This window comes from Epargyreus clarus, unplaced genomic scaffold, assembly GCF_041222505.1.
Source record: "Epargyreus clarus isolate Ecla_fem2 unplaced genomic scaffold, WU_Ecla_fem_2.2 ptg000033l, whole genome shotgun sequence".
In the NCBI taxonomy this organism is placed as follows: domain Eukaryota; kingdom Metazoa; phylum Arthropoda; class Insecta; order Lepidoptera; family Hesperiidae; genus Epargyreus; species Epargyreus clarus.
In genome coordinates, this window is record NW_027332238.1 from 4,543,468 (window position 1) to 4,561,631 (window position 18,164).

Consider the following 18,164-nt stretch of genomic DNA (forward strand, 5'->3'; position numbering starts at 1 on the left):
ATTTAAATTCTATTAGGCTGAAAAGCAAGAACACGAAGTACCAAAAAATTCACTAATGTCACTTTCATTTGACATATTTGTCAATTGTCATTTTGTTGTAATAGGGGTGGAGCGCAGTTTGTTTATTATTTTGATATTTTGTGTAATTTAACAAATATGAGTTCTATCCAAGAGCGTCTGCAGTTAAAGCGGGTGCCGCTGGACACGTGGAATGTTCGCGAACAGTTGTGTCTCGCGTCCGCCGTGGTGCGGAGTGGTGATCAGAATTGGATGTCGGTGTCTCGCGCGCTTAAAACCGTCGGAGAGCCGAACAGGCCGCCGGATTGGTACTCACAGAAGAGGTATGTATTAGAGATGTACTAAGTCAGGTCGACTCGAGTCAGTACTCGAGTACTTATATAAACTCGCATACTCGAGTACTACTCCAGTCTAATGTACCTTATATAGGCAAACGAGTGAATGCAGCAGGATTGTGCAAGTAAAAACTTGTTTAATTTTGTGTAGTGAGTGCCTTTTTAATCTTCCGTGCTATTGGACTGCGTGTTACAAAGTACTCAAGTACTTTATGCTAACTCGAGTACATTGTAAATGGACTCGAGTACTGAGTTGATTCTTTTTTATATGAGTACTAAGGTACTCGAATACCAAAAATGGCCGACTCGGCACAAAAAGTACCCAAAGAGTAAAGACTAATAATTGGCCAAGTGCAAGTCGAACCCGCACTTGACAGTTCCATACCACCAAATTTTTTTTTTTACGGTTAGGTATTTTTTATTATAGCAGCCATTGAAGTACATTAATTGTGAAAATTAGAACTGTGTACCTTTTATGGTTCAATAGATAAAGCAAAAAACTTCTACGCCCATCTATTTCCAACTTTTTTTTTTTATTTTTAGTATTTGTTTTTATAGTGGACATCTTTATACATACTCTGTAAAAATTTCAAGTGTCAATCTATTACGGTTCCGGAGATAGAGCCTTGTGACAGACGGACAGACAGCAAAGTCTTAGAAATAGGTTTCCATTTTACCCTTTAGGTACGAAACCCTAAAAATATATTTTTTTCAAACTTTGCAATATTATCTAGCTAACTGTGATTTTTATGAAACACCATATTTCACTACATAGTTGCGCAGCTCAATATGAAGCCCTACTCGAGCATGTGGAGACCCCGAAGCGCAAGAAGCGCAGCAGTGAGGGTGCGGTGGAGACTCCCCAGGAGAGCATCCTGAAACGCCTCACACAGGACAGGATCCTCGAGATACAGAAGACATTGGCTGATATGAACCAGCAGTATGATCAATTAAAGGTGACAATTTTGTAGCTTTTTTTTGTAATATAGATGACAAAGAAACCATGCAGTTCTGATGGTGAGTGGTTACTGCTGCCCATGAACATCTTAAAACAATCTAGATAAGATTGAAGTCACCTGAGGTCAGCCAGTTGCACCATTATAGTCCGCGTTAAACTGCTAGTCTGCTCTGAATATAGAAATGAATTGCGTCGCCATAGCAAACTGTATCACTACACCTGCTCGCAACAGCTTCAGAGCGGACTAGCATTTTGGCGCAGACTATACCTGTGAGCACTAAGATAGGATGCCTGTGATAAGTATTATGTAATATAGGTAAGAAACTACGAGTTCTGGTGGTAAGTCTACTGCCACCTATGGACATCTTAAATCTAGATAAGATTGGAGTCACCTGAGGTCAGCCACAGATGCGCCGCTACCTCTGAGAACTAAGCTAGAATGCCTGTGATAAATTAGTCCCACACCATACATTTCAAACCCGAACACAACAGCATGCTGCTATTAGGCTATAATACATGCTCGTAAATGAGGCTGCTAGAACCAGACTGGCCTAACTGCATTTAAATGATTTTTGACCTATGTGTTTTCGTAATTTGAAAATGCTCAGCTAGTATTTTTTTTATAATAATATATGTACTAGCTGACCTGGCAAACTTTGTACCGCCTAAAAATCTATTTATCAAATATATTTCATATAAAATATAGCCTATGTTACTCGTGGATAATGTAGCTTTCGAATGGTGAAAGAATTTTTTTTAATCGGTCCAGTAGTTTTTGAGCCTATTCATTATAAACAAACAAACAAAGTTTTCCTCTTTATAATATTAGTATATATAAAAAAAACATTTCTTGTAGAACGAGATAGCGGAAGCCCACAACCCGTCGACCAGCGAGGAGAGGCTCCAGGAGCTGTGGACGGGCATAGAGAGCGCGAAGCGGGCGAGGGAGCGCGAGAGCGGGCGGCGCGCGGCCTGGCTGAAGGAGCGCGAGGAGCGCCGCGCGCGGGCTGAGAGGACCTGGCGGCCGCCGCAGACCCCGCCGGCCGTCGCAGGTGACTGACTTAGTTGTCATTTCTTTGTCTAGTGTCTCTTTGCTTTGGCCCTTCAAGACCCTTGAAGATATTTGATGTGAAACATCTATAGCCGCACGTAAAACCGATTTCTGGCGTGGCGACGCATGCCGTCGCCACGCTAGACGATGGTATATATATACAGTCTATATGCAGTAGTGTGTACGGTGTGGCGACGCGTCGCCATGCGCAATCGACTGTGCGATTCTCTCCCACTCGATCTGGCGTTAAGAGTAATACCGTCCTCAGAGGCAACATCGAATATAACTATTACCGAAGTCACTGATTAAACGAATTAAGTAGTCACGATTTGAAATAAATTCGTAATTTTTTGTATTTAATGAAAATAAATGTTTATTCAATAAATAGTCATCGTTATCTGGAAAAAAATCGTAATATTTTATTTTATCATTATGACATATTTAGTTCCTATCACAATATGTTCTTTTCTGCATATTACTTTTACAAAATAATGTCGATGTTTCACATCTGCCAGGCGTGCCGTGACGGCTCACATTTTTTTATTTATTATATTATAAGCAAAACACAAACTTTATTAATAATTATTTAATCAAATTAGGATTTTAAGAACAAAAGTTCTATGAATTTCTGGTTCTAGAGAAAACAAGGTACGATACTACTTTTCATGAATATATGTGATGCGCCTAACCGTTCTGAGCAATGTCTCAAGCAAAAGTCAATCAAATGCCAAAGGCCGTTCAGCCACTCCTGTCGTATTGACGTTAAGTTTACATCACAATTTTTCTTTTTTCCTTATAATATATATAATACATAAATCAGTTAAGTTATATCCGCCAATCACTAACACATAGATAAATTGCACAAAATATATGGGGTGAATTTTTCAAATTGGCCTTCTTTTCTTTTTTGTGAAAATAACTTGTTTGATTCCCAATCAAGGCGCATGTCGGGGTGGTTCCGCGTAAATTACACCATGACAGCCATAAATTGGCTGACAGAATTGTTAGCCGTTTAAGCCATTTAATGGCTTCCTTCAATTACAAGGCGGTGAGATATCTGTACTTATCTATGAATTCAACTTGAATTCCTTTTGTATTATTCCAGCTACACCACCGGCGCCGTCGTCACCGCTGCTGACGTCACTGCTGAAGTCCTCGCCGGTGGTGACAACACCACAGCATCTACCACACCCGGCCACACTTGTTGGTAAGAATATCATCGTCATCCTTATAAACTAGTTTTTATCTGACTACCCAATGAAACGGAAATGTGTTACATAAAATACATACATACATACATGCATAAAATGTAATACAATACATACATACATAAAATGTAATAAAATACATACATGCATAAAATGTAATACAATACATACATACATGAAATATAATACAATACATACATACATGAAATGTAATACAATACATACATACATAAAATTTATGTATGTATTTTTATTCATTTCTGATTCACTGAGATCGAGACTGAGAAGAGAGAGACAGAGATAAAAAGAGGGAGAGAGAATGAGAAGATAAAGAAATTGGGATGATTTATTTATTAATTCATTTATGTGTTTCTTTGCTTATTTATTGAAATGTAATTTCTTGTTTATCATTGATTACTTGGGTTTTTACGTATTCTTCTTTTTATTTGATTATTATATTGCAGTGATGTTTATTAGATCAATAATTAGAGTTAGTGATACTGAAACTCTCTGTCTATCTCTTTTCCCCACACAAATAAACATAATATGCGCACAATAGCATAAATAAATGGTATCAACTCTTTCTGTTTCTCTCTCTTCCTCTCTCTCCCCTCTCTTTTCCTCTCCCTCCTATTCTGTCTATTGCTCTGCCACACACACATTAAACTATCCTATCTCTCTCTTTCTCCTGCCCTCTCCCTTTTTCTCTCTCTCTCCTTACCCTCACTCTCCCCCTCTCTCTTTACTTTTTCCCCCTCTCTCTTCACTCTCTCCCTCTTTCTCTTCACTCTCTCCCTCTCTCTCTTCACTCTCTCCCTCTCCCTCTCTTCACTCTCTCCCTCTCTCTCTTCACTCTCTCCCTCTCTCTCTCTCTTCACTCTCTCCCTCTCTCTCTCTCTTCACTCTCTCCCTCTCTCTCTTCACTCTCTCCCTCTCTCTCTCTCTCTTCACTCTCTCCCTCTCTCTCTTCACTCTCTCCCCCTCTCTCTCTCTTCACTCTCTCCCTCTCTCTCTCTTCACTCTCTCCCTCTCTCTCTCTTCACTCTCTCCCTCTCTCTCTCTTCACTCTCTCCCTCTCTCTCTTCACTCTCTCCCTCTCTCTCTTCACTCTCTCCCTCTCTCTCTTCACTCTCTCCCTCTCTCTCTTTACTCTCTCCCTCTCTCTCTTCACTCTCTCCCCCTCTCTCTGCCACACTTTCTCCTCACCCCTTCCCCCTAGACATGAAAGTAACAATCAACTACACCAACCCCATCACATTCCAGAGACGATATCCCCGTCAGCGGGTGCTCCAACACTCTCCATGCTGCTAGAGAAGCCCGGGGGCTCCAGCCCGCATGAGAGCAAGCACGCGGCTATAGAACACATCAAGAGCCAGCTGGTGCAGATCGAACAGCAGCTTAAAGGTAAGGCGAAGAGTTATATAGGTATAGTCGCTGTAACACTGCTGGTCCGCTCTGAATATAGAAATGAATCGCGTCGCCATAGCAAATTGTATGACTACACCAGCTCGCAACAACTTCAGAGCGGACTAGCAGTTTGGCGCGGACTATACTTGGTTTGTTACTAATTGAAAACGATTGTTTAGAAATAGTAGAAAAACTTATTTATTCTTCTTCGATAGAGCCATTTGCAAGAACACTAAGGAACAATAGACTACATTATAGCCCGAGACCATAGATAGTGTACGCGTTATAAAATATATAAAGTTAAATTTTATTATTTCTAATAGTTATAAGATATACTTACAGGCACGATCGCAGCACAAGACTTGGGGGGGAGGGGAAGTCATCGAAAACTTGGTTAAATTAGACCATTTTTTTCTAACGCGTTTAAATGTATATTTCAATATTTATTGTACCGTTCGGCATATCGACTCCGCTACCCTCGCGGCAGAGAAGAATCCATGCTAGGTTTCCCCACGAAAATAAATCTGACGAAATTTTGGGGGGGTCATGACCTCTATGAATGACTGCACCAGTTTACTTAGGTACGAGCTTTTGCCTGCGGCTTCGTTCGCGTAACGAAGTAATATTTTCATCCCCTATTTTATCCCCTGGGGGTAGAATTGATCAAAATCGTTTCTTAGCGGATGCCTACGTCATAACATCTACCTGCATGCCAAATTTCAGCCCAATCCGTCCAGTGGTTTGGGCTGTGCGTTGATAGATCACTATGTCAGTCAGTCACCTTTGAGTTATATATTTTTAAAGATTACCAGTTCTGTAACTACGAGTTGGGAGCGCAAAGTTATTATGCAGATTAAATGTAGGATGGGGGACAAAGAGTTATTGTTGTATCTGAAGTTACACTAAAGTATTACCGGTTGGTAACTAGGGGTTGGGAGCGAAGAGTTATTACGCAGATTGAATAACTGCTTAAAGGTAGGGTGGGGACGAAGAGTTATTGTTATATCTGAATGTTACTGGTTTGTAATTTGGATTGGGGGGCTGGGAGGGAGGGGCGAAGAGTTATTATTATTTTTAAAGTTATACTTTTCAGGGCATTTGGGAATAGGAGAAGTGATTATTGGTATATAAAAAGTTTTTTATACTTGTATGTAATTAGAAAATTATCATGTAGTTTACGTGATAGAGGTGGTGGTTTAGTGGACATCAGTAATCAACTCCAGGTAGGATTAGAGTCCTATCTGACGTCAGCTACGAATACGCCTATCTCCCTCACCACACTCTTATATATATCCCACTAAAGATCTTGTCAAATGTTAATCTTTGGTAGACAAAACATTGGATAATATCATCATCAGCCCCTCACTGCCCCACTGCTGGGCGCGGGTCTCCTCTCAGAATGTGGATTAGGCCATAGTCCACCGCGCTGGACAAGTGCGAATTGGTAGACTTCACATACCTTTGACAACTTTTTGTTAAGACTTCTCACATATGCAGATTTCCTCACGATGTTTTCCTTCACCGTTTAAGCAAGTGATAATTGATTTCTAAATTGAATAATATAATGATTATTTAGGTGATAAAAAATAATATATTCATCTCTTTCCAGCAAACACGACGCCCCCTCAGCCTGTCCCGCTCGCACCCGCGCCATCGGTGGACATAGACGACATAGAGATCAAGGCGGAGGATGTGTATGCCTTCAGGGACATCGATATACACATACCGCCGGTCACCGCTATGCACAAGGGGAATCCTAGGTGAGTGTTTTGCGGAGGGCAATGTTGTTAGAGCCTGTTGTCGAGCGGCGGAGGGGAATGTTTTAGAGAGTATGGAGGGTGGACTGCGGAGAGCAATGTTGTTAGAACCTGTTGTCCAATGGCGGAGGGGAATGTTTTAGAGCGTATGGAGGCTGGAGCGCGGAGAGCAATGTTGTTAGAACCTGTTGTCCAATGGCGGAGGGGAATGTTGTTAGAGTCTGTTGTCAAACAGTGGAGGGGAGTGTTGTTAGAACCTGTTGTCCAATGGCGGAGGGGAATGTTTTAGAGCGTATGGAGGGGGGACTGCGGAGGGCAATGTTGTTAGACCCTGTTGTCCAATGGCGGAGGGGAATGTATTAGAGCGTATGGAGGGTGGACTGCGGAGGGCAATGTTGTTAGAGCCTGTTGTCGAACGGCGGAGGGTAATGTTTGAGAGCGTATGGAGGGTGGACTGCGGAGGGCAATGTTGTTAGAGCCTGTTGTCAAACGGCGGAGGGGAATGTTTTAGAGCATATGGAGGATAGACTGCGGAGGGCAATGTTGTTAGAACCTGTTGTCCAATGGCGGAGGGGAATGTTTTAGAGCGTATGGAGGGTGGACTGCGGAGAGCAATGTTGTTAGAACCTGTTGTCAAATGGCGGAGGGGAATGTCTTAGAGAGTATGTTGTTAGAGTTAAAGCAGCAGTGTTAAGCGCTACCGTTGGAAGATGTTCCAGCTTAGTCCTCATTGGTAGCGGCGCATCTGTGGCCGACCTTAGATGTCTTATCTTATCTGGGATTGATTATAGATGTCCATGGGCGGCAGTAGCCACTTACCAGCAGGTGGCAGTCCATCTCCGCGTACTTGCAACTTTAGTATAAAAAATGTATGTATGTATGTCTCATTCTTTGTCACGCTGCAGCACAAATGGCTTGACGGATTAACATGTGAGGTGTCGATGGATTCGTCTAAATTGTGGGAGTGACATAATCTATACTTTAAGCAGTCGGGTTTTTATTTTAATTATACTTGGTAGTTATAATTATATAATTGTTATAGGCCTACAGAGAAAGCTTCAATGCGCAAGGAGGATGTAGCCCCCATAGAGATGGTGCCAGCGCCCCAAGCAATGGAAATAGACGAGGATAAGGTAAAGAAATAAATAATATAGTTCGACATTAACCCATTACTGTCCCACTGCTGGACACGGGTCTCCTCTCAGAATGAGAAGGATTAGGCCATAGTCCACCGTGCTGGACAAGTGCGTATTGGTAGACTTTACATACCTTGAAAACTTTTTTTATAATATCTCAAGTATGCAGGTTTCCTCACGATGTTTTCCTTCACCGTTTAAGCAAATGATAATTAATTTCTAATACGAACATAACTTTGAAAAATCAGAGGTGCGTGTCTGGGATTTGCACCTCGGACCGCCCGAGATGCTTACATGGGAGGCCGAGTTTCTTAACCCCTAGGCTCATTTAGATGTACCCAAATGTAGGTTGTGCATGTAAAATTAATATAATTCTAATGTTTAATATCTCCGATAGGTGGAGCCACCGTCAACTGAAAATATTAATGAAGAAGTTTTAGCTACTGAAATGGAAATGGTAAGCAGAATATAAATAATAAATATAAATATCCTTACTAAGCGACATTTAGTAATATTTACAGGAGAGTAATTAGAACATGAAATATTTACAAAAATAGATATATTAATTATTACATTACGCTAAATATATTATTGTCATATTAGTATTTTATTTAATCTATAGCCGGAAGCGCCGGAACCGGAACCAGAACAGGAGCCGGAAGCGCGGGAGGCAACACCGGAACCGGAAGTGCGGATATCGTTCCCGGAAGTCAAGTTTCCGACGCCGGAGATCAAAGTTATACAGCCAGAAGTTGTTAAGGTTTGTTTGTTGTTGTTATGTTTGAACTGTTTATGTTTGTATACTAGTAATAAAATGTTTGTAATAAATAGGAAAGAAAAAAATAAATAAATGAAAGTAAAAAAGATAAAAATAGAATAAATATTTATACAGTATAGATAAAAACATCTATTGTCATCGACATCGAACAAATAATAATAAAAATACTTATCGAAACGGGCGAAAAATTATATTACAAGAATATAAAAAAAATACGACGGAAAAGAGGCCTTTACAGATAAAGATAAAATACAGATAAAAGAAAAAAAGATAGTAGGATTTATTTTATCGTTAAAATATGTATATTTCTTTATTTTTAATACATATTGATATATCTGCTGTTTCTATTATTGTCTATCGCTCTCTGTTACTTTCGCATAACACCTGCTGCAAATTCTCCTCATCCACCTAGGGTTGACTGGTAGAAAATGCCATCAGGCATTATGTTTGCCCTTTTGTACATTTCTTCTTAGAGGTGATGCAATATTTTTTTTAATAAATAAATATAGCATAATGCCTAAAACATAGTGTAATTATTATAAACCATAGCTTAGTTTATACAGTAAACTTCAAAATTTGATTAAAATAATTAATTCTCAAAATATTCGTTTTAGAACAGAAATTATCAAAAAAAAAAAGAAAGAAAATAAAAATAGAAAACAATTTATAGTACTTATTACATAATAGACAATATTATATTCTCAATTTTGTTTCTTACATTGTCTCCTTCTAGATCAAAGAGGATATTAGAGAAGTAGAAGCTCCACCGCCAGAAGAGAAGCAGAGGGAGACAGAGAGTGTCGTGAACGTGGAAGAAGATTCTAGACCTATCGAGGAAGAAGTCATTCATAAACCGAGGTATGTTTTTTTTATAAAGGAGAATGCCCATTCTTGGTACTGATTTTTCTCATGCGTCAAAATGAAAGTAATATTAAAATTATTTTTTGATTTTATTACATAGTTTGTTTATCAGAATAGTTTCTTTGAACGGGGAATCAATTTAAGATAAAATAAGACGAAATGTTGATTTTTGTTCTTAAAAATTATTATTGGCGGTATTTTATACTCGGAATTCAATAAGATCTATTAGTGTTTTGGCTAAACAAATAATATCATTACAGTTGATGTATAAAGAGAAAATTTGAAGGCAATGGCGTTTTATTTTGATTTAGTTCATGTGTGTTTGTCAATACGGGATAATCGGATATTTTAGATTTTGAGGTTATGTAACATTTCGGTAAATAACTTCCGAACCCGGGTGCTGATCTATAAAATAATTATTGGTGGTAGTATTTGGTTAATTATACATCGTCTACAACAAGTTTCAATTTGATGCAACTCTGGACGGCGGTCCATACTTTCATGGGCGTGTGGGTGTTTAATTGTGTGTCATTTTTAGGGTTCTGTGTGCAAAGGGGAAAAACGGACTAACTTACTAACCCTCCGCTGTCTGTCCGTCTGTCACAGGGCTCTATCTCCTAAACCGTTATAGACAGACACTTTACAGTGAAATTGAAATTTTACAGTGTGTAAAATGGCAGCCGCTATAACAACAAATACAAAAGTATACAAATAAAAAAGGTTTTAAACGTGGTAGAACTCTTTGTGGTTCGACCCCGGCGGCACCACCGCCACACCTTTTTCTGTTATAACAGCAGTGTAGCGCTGCTGTGTTCCGGTTTGAAGTGTGGTAAGGGAGAGATACTTTTCCGAGGCGTTCCAGCTTAGTCCTCAGGGGTAGCGGCGCATCTGTGGCCGACCTCAGGTAGGAATATCTAATCCGATCTGGGGTTGATTACAGATGTACATGGGCGGCAGTAGCCACTTACCATCAGGTAGACTGCATGCTCGTCTACTACTCCTATATTATAAAAAAAACATCTGTCCGGCCGGGGATCGAACCCAGTACCCTCTTACGTCAGACCGTAACTTGGGACTTTTCATTTGTAAATACTTTTTAGAGGGCATGATTTTTTTTATTTAAATTTAAATTTTAAATTATTATTTACAGCATCCCAGAACAAAACGAAGAAGACATCCAGATCAAGATAGAGCAAGAAGAAGAAGTTGAGAGAAGACCACAAGCGGAGGACAGCAGAGAAGAGAGGGAAGCGCAGCCGTCGCCAGAGGAGACGCAAATAGAGAAGAGTCCAGAAGTACAGGAGACTGAAGTTGAAACAGGTATAATCAAATTTAGGAACAAATTTTATTAGAAAAGAATTCTATTTTATTTGTATTCAATGTGTTTTTAAGGGATTTTTTTTTATATATAGGGTGTAATGAATCCTATATAATAAAATATGGTACTTTAGCTATTTATAAGCTAATAATATAACTAATTATGGGAGATCTCCCTGTGGGCTAGGCGATCATGCCCAGGAAGCGATTGTGTTCGGACATTCTCAGTTCGGAGCTTGTATATGTACAAGAAGTTGAGAAAACTCCGATAGCGTGATTCAGAACACTCGTGGCGCCATCTCTCGGCGAGTGGCGGGAATTCGCCACAAAAGAATAACGTTATTATTAGAACGTGGCATTTATTATTGTTTTCCAGATTTACTAAATGATACTGGTTACTTTTTTAAGGCTAACTAGGAAATATTTAAAATCCGCTCCATATTTCAGTTTTGCACTTTTCCCCATAACTTACGGATTTGGCCATCGACACGCACTTAAAAAAAATCATCATATATTTAATTTGTACTCATCTCCACGTGCCTACTCTCGGGCTAAGTGTAACAGAAGAGCAACTATAACTCTGTTGTAAAAGGAATAGGTGTGACAGTGGTACCTCCGTGGTGTAATCTCTCAAACTGGTATAGTCCGCACCAAACTGCTAGTCCGCTCTGAATATAGAAATGAATCGCGTCGCATAGCAAATTTTATGGCTACACCTACTCGCAACAACTTCAGAGCGGACTTGCAGTTTGGCGCGAACTATACCACCTTTAAAACTATCTCACAAACTCCTTTATCTTCTAGAACCACCTCCCAGCACACCGAACACAGAAGTGTCCCTGAAAGAAGAACGAGAGGACAATACAGAAGAAGCGCCGCCAGAAGAATCCGTCTCCGTTCTAGAAGAAGACAGCGCGGAGGAGAAGTTGATAGAGGATATCAAGAAGGAGGAAGATGCTGAGGTATTTGTTTCATATTTTTTTGGAGGTCCCGAGTTCGAATATACTGCTTACAGTGGTCGTAATTCGAGTTAGGGATTGATTTGCTAATATACGAGATTTTGTGCCTATATGCTTAACTAGATACTAATGAGCCGTTTTATATACTACAAATCTTAGAAATGCTCAAATCAGGGTAACTTAGAAATATAATAGGACTAGTTTTTGCCCGCGGCTTCGCCCGCGTTTAAAAGAAAAAATATGACATATCACGCCATCTGGCGAAAATTGGTCGTACCAACTCTGAAGCCATCGTGGGCTCATGGACAACAATTTTGCTAAAGATCATTACTTGATCAAATGCATAGTTTACGATTCAATCCTTTCTAATATCGATTTTTAAAATAATATTAAAATAATCGATTTTTTTTGGTCCAGAAAATCGATTCTCCGATTAATCGATCTTAGATCGCCATCAGTTCCCGTGGGATTTCCGGGATAAAAACTATCCTATGTCCTTTCTCGGGTCTCAGACTATCTTCCTACAAAATTTCATTAAAACCGGTTCAGTGGTTTGGGCGTGAAGAAGAGACAAACAGACAGACAGACAGAGTTACTTTCGGATTTATAATATTAGTAAGGATTTTGTTCTCACGAATTTTGTGTCCATCAAAAACAAAAAAAAAGATAAAAGCCAAATGTCAGCTCAATTGGACACTGGCAAGTGGCAGTCCAATACAAGGCAGGTGGTAGAACCCTCTGTGGTTCGACTTTGCCACACCTAGTTTTGTTATAACAACAGTGTTAAGCGCTGATGTGTTCTGGTTTGAAGGGTACGGGTAAGGGAGACATAATTATCTGGGGTATTCCAATTTAGTCCGCAGCAGCAGCCACTCATAAAAAATCATAATTAATTATTTCAAAATAGTAAATCAATTGTCAGTCAATAAAATTTTATTTATAATTTTTCACAGCTATATTTCATTTGTTTCAATTTAAATTTCTAATACATTTTGATTTTATAAATTAACAGCTTATATATAATATTTTTATTTGTATGTAATGGAATGAAATTATATATAATTTATTATATTTACTATTTTTATATATAGACCTGTGTAGACACTTACAGATTGTTATTTGCACTATTATTTTCTTGTAAGAAACTCAGTGTATATACTATATTATATTATTTTATTCAGGACTCGATCCCGCTGAAGGAGATGATGAAGGAGGACTGCCAGCTGGCGTCGCTGCCGCAGCATATGAAAGAAGAGAAGTTGCAAGAAGTAGAGGATACTCACACGGAAACAGACGATGATACTCCGATGGAGGTATGTTACGTCATATATCGTTATTTTAATAATGGCTCATTATTATTTCTTTTTTTTAAATATAAATATAGAAGAAACATTTGAACATGCAGTCCATTTGATCGTCATCATCAACTCATTACTGTCCCACTGCTGGGCACGAGTCTCCTCTCAGAATGAGAAGGATTAGGCCATAGTCCACCGCGCTGGACAAATGCATAGTAGACTTCATATACCTTTGAAATATGTACCTTTAAAAGCTTTTTTTCAAGATCTCTCAGGTATGCAGGTTTCCTCACGATTTTTTCACCGTTTTAAACATGTTATAATTTATTTCTAATACGCACATAACTTAATATATATAATATTATATAAAATAAGGCCTGGGAATTGAACCTCGGATCCCTCGGTCAACAGTCCGAGTTTCTTAACCACTAGGTTATCACTGCTGTTATCAGCAGTCCACCTGATGGTAAACTTTTATGTAAACAATCTCGTATATATTTTTGTTAAGATTTTTAAAAGTAATTCTGTATTTATATTCGCAGTTGAGCAGAGAAGAAGAAAAAGACGGTAAAAAGAAGAGAGATTATTCTAGAAAGAAGAAGTCGGACTCTAGAAGTAAGTAACGCAATATTTTTAAAAATCATTAATATTAATGCATAAATAACCAAACGATGAAAGAAAAGATGACGAAAATGACCAAGAGACCACGCCAAACTGCTAGTCCGCTCTGAAGTTGTTGCGAGCAGGTGTAGTCATACAATTTGCTATGACGACGCGAATTATTTCTATATTCAGAACGGACTAACTGTTTTACGCGGACTAAGAGATTAAATTAAATAAATAAACACTTTCTACACTCATAGCCCCACACTAGGATTCCATGTGCTATGGACACACAGAGAGACAAATACACAAACACCCAGACCCAGAAACAGAAATATAAATTCATCATTTAGATATCTGTTTGGCCAAGGATCGAACCCGGGATTCTCTGCGCGTCAGACCGGTATGGGGACCGCTCCGCCACGCGGGTCGTCGGGTAATGAAATTGGCACACCTTGGATAAGTGTTTTTCTCTTACCACACCTTTCAAACCGGAAAAGAGGAATGTGGCGGTGGTGCCTCTGAAATCAAACGACAAATGGTTCTATCACTGCAGTAATCACTTACCCTTTTTGAAGATGGTAGAACCCTCTGTGGTTCGACTCCGGCGGCACCACCGCCACACCTATTTCTGTTATAACAGCAGTGTAGCGCTGCTGTGCTCTGGTTTGAAGGGTGTGGTAAGAGAGACATACTTTTCCGAGGCGTTCCAGCTTCTGTGGCTAGCGGCGCGTCTGTGGCTGACCTCAGGTAGGAATATCTAATCCTATCTGGGGTTTATTACAGATGTCTTATTTAGTTATCATCAGGTAGACTGCATGCTCGTCTGCTACTCCTCTATTATAAAAAAGGTGGATTGTATGCCGAACTGTAAGAATTGGGTAGTATATAATGTTATAATGAATTATATATTGTAAGTCAGATGATTCGGGAACGTTTGCCCAGCAGTGGGCTAAAGTTTGGTTGGTACAGTTGTCTTAGTTCGTGTTTGGTGTTTCCAGCTCGCTCGGGCTCCGAGAGCGCCCCGGAGTCCCCGAGCGCGGGCGACGCGGAGCGCCAACACCGCCTGTGGAGGAAGAGCGTCATGCTGGTCTACAGCAGGTAGGCACACATGATGACACTTTCACATGTCGTATGCACGTATTATTTTTTCCCCTTTAAATGATATATCCGAGTTTTTTAATATGTTTTTGTGAAGTTGCACAAATAATAATTATAGTTTATTTTTATTCAAAATCACAAAACAACGCTAAAATCGTACAAGGAAAATCGTTAATCCTAATTCCTGACGATCCTGATAGGAGAATGGGATAAAATTATTAAAATTGTGTATCGTCATCGGTTTTTGATAATTGTTCAAAATGTTTAATTAATCGGACCGTTCAAAGTGGGTGAAAATCGAGTTCAAAGATTCCGTTACATAATACAGGTCAAGCTAATAAAAGCGTGGTAAAAATATCTCCAAGATATGTGAAGTCTACTAATCCTCACGTGGCTAGCGCGGTGCACTATTACCTAGAGATGAGACGTATATACTGGAACACCTAGTATCATCTTGTACCTACTACGGGCAGCGGTACTTGCGCCCAGTTACACCTTTTTTTTTTTCTTTTCGAGGGGGAAACCTTCAAAAGGTAAAGGACAAACCGAAAAACGAAATAGCTTCTAGTGATTCACTAGGTACTTAGTCTTGGACTATAGTCTGATTCATAATTAGGTGTCCAAAATGTAAACAAAGGTGTTGACCTATCAAGAAAATACGTTTCAAATGGTAGTTTCTTGTTTTTTTAAATATTAAAGTAATACAACAATAATAAAATAATAATCTACACAAATGAAGATCAATTCGCATTTTCTAATATTTATGTTACCTCAATTTCGTTCCATAGAGTAATAATAATAAAAAACAAGGTTTATGGTAGAAAATTAAAATATGATAATGGTAACATAATCGGAACCCAAAACATTACTTGTGTCCTCATTTTTAAGTTTCGTAGATGTTATTCATTTTCGTGATTGTAATCGAACTCGAATGTATTATCGTTTTCATAGCGCGTTTGTTAAATTGTGAATAATTGTAAAGTTTTCGTTTCTTGTTGAGTTTGTTAAAGTTTTTGTTTCTTGTTAATTTTGACAGTGACATTTGTTTGTTTACATTTTGGACACCTAATTATGAATCAGACTATAGGTACTTGTGACCAGATTGTAACAAAAAAAAGGTACTTAGTGACCAGATTGTACGCGTGTCGCGTATGCGAACCATAAATAATGAGACTATTGAGGCTCGGTGGAACAGGTATTTGGATCACGTATTTTTAATTACTAGGAACAGGTATACCTAGTCCCAACCCATCTCTACTATGATCTAATCCTTCTCATTCTGAGAGGAGACCCGTGCTCAGCAAGGGGACAGTTTATGATGATGATGATGATTGCTTTATTTCCAGGCTATGCGCCCACAAGTACGCCTCCCTGTTCCTGCGGCCGATCAGCGACGAGGAGGCCCCCGGCTACAGCGCGGCGGTCAAGCGGCCCATGGACCTGTCCGCGGTGCGCCGGAACATCGACTCCGGCGTCATCAGGTGAGGCCCCGGCGACGGTGGCCACCGACACTGGTCAGGGGGCCCCCGACACCCGCGACACTGGGCGACACTAGCCACCAACACCCGGGGACTTTCCTACTATGCCCTGATCCTTCTCATTCTGAAAGGAGACTGGAGTGGGACAACAATGGATGCACGAAAATGTATTTTTTTTCGACTTTGGATGAGTGCTCTTTTAGCCTACATACACAACAGATGTTTAAACTCATCATTAAGATCTGTCTGGCCGGGGATCGAACCCGCAACCCTTTGCCCGGCAGACCGGTATGGTGACGGCTCCGCCGCGCGGGTCGTCACACAACATTTGTCTGCTACTACACGCGCCTGATACGTTCTATGTCTGTAGTGATAAATCTTAATACATTTTAAACTGATGTTGTGTTATATTTATTTAATGTTTTATTTATTTTAGGACAACGGCGGAGTTTCAGCGAGATGTGTTACTGATGCTGTCTAATGCGCTGATGTATAACAGTAGCGAGCACAGCGTCTACACTATGGCGAAGGAAATGTTCGAAGAGGTAGGTAGTATTCATATCGATACCTTAATTCGCAAATTAGCCAACTCCACTTTTTGTCAAAATGTTTTTTTATTTAGTAAATGGCGTTGAACGAAATCAATATGTAGTTAATAGTCTTAGGGGTTATTATTGCTGAAATTGATTTTATTAAGTTACAATAAAACTACCAAACTAACTAACAAATGTATTGGATAATTATTGAAATTAATATTTTATGAAATATCTAAGTAAGATAGATGTAATATTTTTTTTAGCGGTATAAACTGTATTCATCTCATAAAAATTGAAATATTCAATTAAATAATAACATTATAAGTGAATGAAGGATATATTTTATATTATATAGAATTAAGTAACTCACTACATACGCCTTGATCTAAATATCTATTATTAGACGTGAAGAAAAACATTATAGCATTGAATCTATAGTCTACATAATTACTTTAAATGTACAAAAAATATATGATAATAATATAGTAATACCATAATACTATATTTATACTACAACATTTGTTAGATTTATAATCTTTAAGGCCTATGTATATTTTCTGTATCGTGGGGAATCACGTGCCATTAAAGAAGTTCATCATTATTTGGCTTTTGTTGGCCTTTTAATGTGTATAAGTATAGGCGCATTCGCAGCATAAGATTTGGAGACTGGTCAACAGGAAAAAATTGGTTAAATTAGACCACTTTTTTCTGACGCGTTTTATATGTATGTAGTAATCGGGATCTCGAAGTCAAAAACACTTATTTCTTCGTAATTTTTATTTTTTACTTATTACAACCGTCTTTCTTTTATGTCCATCGTTCGCCCTCCTTCCATATCCCTCATTCACACCACTGTCACCGCTCAATCCTTACTGTCATTCAATCACTTAGACATTCACATGCATTCCGTTTTACATATTATTCATTCTATTTTAAGTTCCATTTCCACGTGTATTTATTGTAAAGTCCGGCATATCCTCTCCGCTACCTTCGCAGCAGAGACGAATCCATGCAGGGGTTCCCCACGAAAAAAAACTGATCAAGTGTTTCGACTCGACTGTTTTCATGACCCCTGTGACGCCATCCCCCTGGAACCGCGCCTGTATTAATAAGTATTAATAAGTATAAGTATTAATTAGTAGATATTATATAAAATATATTGTATGTTTGTGTGCAGGCGCAGGGCCAGCTGGGCATGCTGCTGGCGGCGCAGGCGCACGCGGGGCTGTGCTGCGCGCCGCCACGACGCAAGCGGAAGGCGCCCGAGAGACACTAGCGGGGTGGAGACGTGTGGAGTTGAGGGGGGAGTGTGGGGTTGTGGTGGGGAGTGTGGGGTTGTGGCGGGAGTGTGGGATTGTGGGGG

The 18,164-nt window shown here is 39.4% G+C and overlaps 1 protein-coding gene across 1 annotated transcript; it reads left to right on the forward strand.

Moving 5' to 3' along the window:
* Positions 1–67: 67 nt before the first annotated feature.
* Positions 68–18,109, forward strand: LOC140755416 (bromodomain-containing protein 8). Its single transcript, XM_073090623.1, has 18 exons — positions 68–341; positions 1,129–1,309; positions 2,168–2,363; positions 3,468–3,569; positions 4,834–4,974; positions 6,587–6,737; positions 7,777–7,867; positions 8,268–8,327; positions 8,493–8,630; positions 9,382–9,506; positions 10,660–10,829; positions 11,631–11,788; positions 12,967–13,098; positions 13,626–13,698; positions 14,688–14,787; positions 16,134–16,268; positions 16,702–16,810; positions 17,979–18,109. Exons 1-18 carry the CDS (start codon positions 157–159, stop codon positions 18,075–18,077), a joined length of 2,346 nt encoding a protein of 781 aa, XP_072946724.1. The 5' UTR covers positions 68–156; the 3' UTR covers positions 18,078–18,109.
* Positions 18,110–18,164: the final 55 nt, after the last annotated feature.

Coding starts and splice junctions, on each gene's coding strand:
- LOC140755416 (XM_073090623.1), top strand. CDS start 157: ATGAGTTCTATCCAAGAGCGTCTGCAGTTAAAGCGGGTGCCGCTGGAC. Junction 1,310..2,167: donor AGCAGTATGATCAATTAAAG/GTGACAATTTTG, acceptor CATTTCTTGTAG/AACGAGATAGCGGAAGCCCA. Junction 6,738..7,776: donor ATGCACAAGGGGAATCCTAG/GTGAGTGTTTTG, acceptor TAATTGTTATAG/GCCTACAGAGAAAGCTTCAA.